Source organism: Beta vulgaris, chromosome 9 (assembly GCF_026745355.1).
Source record: "Beta vulgaris subsp. vulgaris cultivar EL10 chromosome 9, EL10.2, whole genome shotgun sequence".
Classification (NCBI taxonomy): Eukaryota; Viridiplantae; Streptophyta; class Magnoliopsida; order Caryophyllales; family Amaranthaceae; genus Beta; species Beta vulgaris.
The window spans coordinates 40,753,122-40,758,163 of NC_079210.1; the positions used below are offsets into that span (position 1 = coordinate 40,753,122).

Here is a 5,042-nt window from a genome sequence, read left to right on the forward strand (position 1 = left end):
TTTGGAAAATTTAAAATAATTATTTTTAGATGGAGGGAGTATATTTTTTCTTATAGAGAAATATAAATTAAAAGGCGTCATAGAATATTTTACTTGTTGGGTCAACACAAATTAAAAAGTTTTGAATCTTGAATAAGCATTATACAACCGAAAACTAACTTTAAACAAGAAAAACACACTCCATATGACTAGAATTCTAGAACTTGATCTAATCAATGGTCCCAAAAAATAACATAACATATATATAATAAGAACCTGACGTGACTAAATAACCAACTTGGTGAACATCTATTTTGTAATGTTCTTAGAGTAGGACTTCCAACTCAAAGGATAGAATAAAAAAACCTTTAAAATGGGAAGATATTTTCTACAACACGAGAACCCTTAGCGCAATGTTCTAAAACATGAAATTGCTTCACTTTATATCGTCAATACTATACTAATAGGCTTTGTTCTTTTGAATTGAATTGAACTGAAATGAATTAAAACTATGAGAGAAAACTAACTGAGTTAAACTAAATTTCAATTAATTCAATCCAAAAGAACAGAGCCTAACACAGTAACACTTGAGATTCTTCAACGAACCTGGAAGCATATGAATTTTTAAGAAATAAAAAAGAAACTTTTATTTAAATATCAACAGACAACAAACATCACTAGATAGTCACGGTGTACATCCCATTATATGCAAATATCAATGCAAGCTTCAAGCATCTCCAACAATACGGATACGTGAAGTCAATTAATGAGCTAAAATTACATGCATGCTTAACTATTTTATTTAGAAGATTATAACCTTTAAAATAGAATAAGATAATGATAATAAACCGTCATTACGTGTTAACACATATTTATGGTGAATTATGTCTGCGATTATAACCACCTCCATAACCAGACCCATAGCCAGACCCATAACCAGAACCATATCCAGAGCCATCATCGTTGTCACCTCCACCACCACCACCACCACCGCCACCGCCACCACCACCACCACCCATACCTCCGCCACCACTTCCATAACCAGAGCCGCCACCACTACCATAGCCTGAGCCATATCCAGAGCCACCACGTCCACTTCCGCCACCACCTCCGCCTCCTCTACCTCCACCACCACCGCCACTACCACCTAGTCCTCCACCAGACCCATATCCAGATCCATATCCGGACCCATATCCAGAACCTGAACCCCCTCTACCTCCCCCTCCCCCTGATCCACCCCCTCCACCTCCCCCACTACCATACCCTCCCCCACTTGCACCTCCATATCCTGAACCATAACCAGACCCATACCCAGACCCGTATCCAGACCCTGACCCTCCAGTACCGCCACCACCACCACCACCTTCTCCACCACCTCCGCCGCCACCACCACCTCTAGGCACCCTAGCTGCAATGCATAACTCTATAAGAAATAGAGCTATCAATGTCACTCCAATAACCTTAGAAGTGGCCATTTCTTAGGACGCTAAAAAAAAGAGTAACTAGGAAACAATAAGATTTTGTGTAATTCCCTTATAGGAGCTTATAACAAAGAGTATTAGAAGTGTTTTATCTTGAAAATTGTATTATCACGTAAAATGCTTGTGAACCAATATGAAGAAGTGGAAGCCCTATATATAGGGCAAGGCAAACGTACATCTAGTAGGTTCCAAAATCCAAAGATAGGATATGGGTCACTATTCACTGGTTTTGGTGGCATGGTGTGGAGGTGGGTGATTGATCATTGACAACCATAGTGGCCTGCACTCTGTCTTCTTGCACTTCTTTAATCATTGTTATACATTACATATACTCTTGTCAAAAAAGTTTTTCTCCACTATTGACTTGCTTATGTGATAAAAAAGGAACGCATGCTTTCTGCACATAGTATATCAAATTTATTCGTAAATACAATTGCGAACGTTTTTGCACCATGTAGTATTTGGTCTGACTAGACTAGAGGTAAATGATATTCTTTGTAACTTTGAAATCGTGGGATAGTCTAGCAAAAGCAGGAAGAAACGTACCACATGTATTTTGGAACTCAAGAATCTTATTATCTTCAACTCCTATTTTTGCTCAGAACGTGTATCAACTGCTATGTCACTGATAAACTTGAAATTTATTTCAATTTGGTTGTAATAACTAATCACTAATGAGTTCTTCTATCTTTCTTCAATTTCGATTTTTAGCAAAGGAAGAAAAAAAAAAAAACAATAGAGCTAGCTACCCCTACGGTTTCCTCCTCCGGAAACTCGTTAAGCTACTATTTGTATTATAGTTAAGTATCATCTTTAGAAAAATTGTTAGGTTAGAAAACTTATTGCCAGATTTGTAATATGTGAGATGGTTCTTCTTCGGCTGTTATTTAAAACTCGCTCCCAACTTGTTAAAATTTACAATATTGAAAAACTAATCAACCTTTCTCATTCAACTATAGAGAATACATATACAACCTAATATCAGGAAACCTCGTTGAACTAGAAATTCTAACAACTTTGCAGATAGGAATACATACTGTACTACTGAACTAACTGAAGTAAACTCTTTAGACCCCTTATTAACATAATATTCCAGTACTCCCCCTCAAGTTGGAGCATGAATATCACAAATAATGTCTAACTTATGGGTAGAAAACCAAACTGACGCCTGCCCAAGGCTTTTGTCAAAATATCTGCTAATGATAGCCCGTCGTTACAGAGGAAGTAGACAAATTAATAGAATTAATTATTCATCCCGAACAAAATGATAATATACCTCATATGCTTCGTACGATTACGAAAACCTAGATTCTTTGATATATGAATAACAGATTGACTATTTGAATACAAACGCATAGGCTTAGGATACAAAACACCAAGAGAAAACAACAAATACTTCGACCACTTCAACTCACAAGTAGTAACAGCCATAACCCTATACTCGGCCTTTGCAAAAAGAACGAGTCACATTAGGTTGTTCCTTAGTCTTCCAGGAGACAAGAGAACAACCCAAGAACACCAAATAACCACTAACATAACGTTGAGTCAAAGGACAAGTAGCCTAATAACTATCACAAAATGCAGTAAGTTGCATATTACCCAAAGGGCGCAACACAATAACCTGACCTTGACTTTCTTTTAGATTACGCAAAATACGAAGAGCAGCATCCCAATGACAAACATGTGGTGCAACAAGAAATTGAGATAGAGTATGCAAAACATAACTCAACTTAGGATGAGTAACACAGAGATAGACCAGACATCCATATTTTCATACCTATTCATGCTTGTGGTTTGGAAGCAAATACTGTTCAGGCTCCAAATTTGGGTATACTATGGGAGTCGTCGTTTAGCTAGGTCACCCCTCTATGCAAGTTATTTTAGCTTTTCTTGGTGTAGCTAGTAGTAAAAATTCTAATAAGGATTCTTCTCTTGATTGCCACATTTGTTTTAAGGGTAAACAACCCAGAAACAGTTTTCCTTTAAGTAATAATAAAGCTACATAGATTTTTGATATAGTTTAGTGTGATATTTAGGGCCCTAATCGTATTGTGTCCACTAGCAATGCTCGTTATTTTCTTACTATTGTTGATGATTATTCGCGTTCTACCTAGGGTTATTTGATGATTGGCAAATATGAGACAAAACAATTGTTGCAAGAATTTTATGCTATGGTTAAAACCCAGTTTAATTAGAAAATTAAGGTGCTTCGTAGTAATAATGGACATGAGTTTTTAAGTCTTGCATCTTTCGTCGGAAATGTGATATTCATTAGACATCTTGTGTGTGTGTGTGCGCGCGCGCGCTTACCACTGTTCATCTTATAAATATTATCCCTACTCTTGTGTTGAAGGGTAAACACCTTATGAATGTTTGTTTGGTGTGTTATGATGTCATTCGTGTGTTTGGTTGTCTATGTTATGTTGTTAATCGTTCTCCTATGAAGGATAAATTCGATTCTAGATCTCGTCGTTGCTTATTTTTTGGGTATCCATTTGGTAAGAAAGGATGACGACTTTATGATCTTGAAACGAGTGAATTTTTTGTGAGCAGGGATGTCATTTTTTCAAGGATTTAGTTCCCCTATCCTACTGTTCTTTCTGATGTGGCACAAAAGCAATGGAATTTATATTTTTCCCAACCATCTCTTTGGAAGGATGATTGGCGATGGTGCGCCTTTTGGTGTTGATGGTACTGGCATGAGTATTGGAGATGTTGATACGCCTCCACGCCCCACTAGAAGCATTGTTGGTGATGCTTCTCCAACGCATGTGCGTATTGGTGAGGTTATGTGCACCTCCACGTCTCTTGATTTGAGGGGGAATTCATCGTCGTTTGGGGTGTGGACATCGCACTAAAGTTCAATCTTGTAAGCTACGTGATTTTGTGACTCGTACTCTTGGTGTGTGAAAATAATGACTCCAAACCCTCTACTACATCTCCTTCTCTGTCTCGTTCTTCAGGTACGCCCTTTGATATAGCTAGTTATGTTGATTATAAATATTTTTCTAGTCAAACATAGAGGTTTTCAGGCAGCTTTGATATCATGTTAAGATTTAAAATATAGGAAAACTCATCAATCTTTCTCATCCAATTTTAAAGAATGTATATACAACATAATATCAGGATACCTTGTTGAACTAGAATCTGTAACAATTTTGCAGATTCCAACTTTAGAAATAGGAATACATATTGAACTATTGAACTAACTGAATTAGACTTTTTAGATTCCTTATTAACATAATATTTCAATACAACTTACTTTTTCTTTCTTCCTTTTTTCATTTTAAACTCCTATGCAAACAAGTGAACTTTCATCGCTAGATATCCAGCTAATTAATAACATACAAGCAAAAAAAGATAAAAAAGAAATATTAAATTAGTATCTTCAACAATTCTAGGAATTATCGTGATTTCAGATAAACGATAATGAGTTCAACGACTTTATAAACATCTAGTCTAATGTTAGATGATTTGTTAGTTAGACCACTCAACTTTCTAAATTATGTATATACTTAATTTTATTACTGTTAAATAAACTCTAAAAATTTATATTTTTAAGTATTAATTATTTCCATATGA

At 36.1% G+C, this 5,042-nt stretch overlaps 1 protein-coding gene across 1 annotated transcript; it reads right to left on the bottom strand.

Moving 5' to 3' along the window:
* Positions 1 to 600: 600 nt before the first annotated feature.
* Positions 601 to 2,891, bottom strand: LOC130590227 (putative glycine-rich cell wall structural protein 1). The gene is made up of 2 exons (XM_057392268.1): positions 2,765 to 2,891; positions 601 to 1,342 (listed from the first exon to the last, which is right to left on the bottom strand). Exons 1-2 carry the CDS (start codon positions 2,889 to 2,891, stop codon positions 852 to 854), a joined length of 618 nt encoding a protein of 205 aa, XP_057248251.1. The 3' UTR covers positions 601 to 851.
* Between the last annotated feature and the right edge of the window lie 2,151 nt (positions 2,892 to 5,042).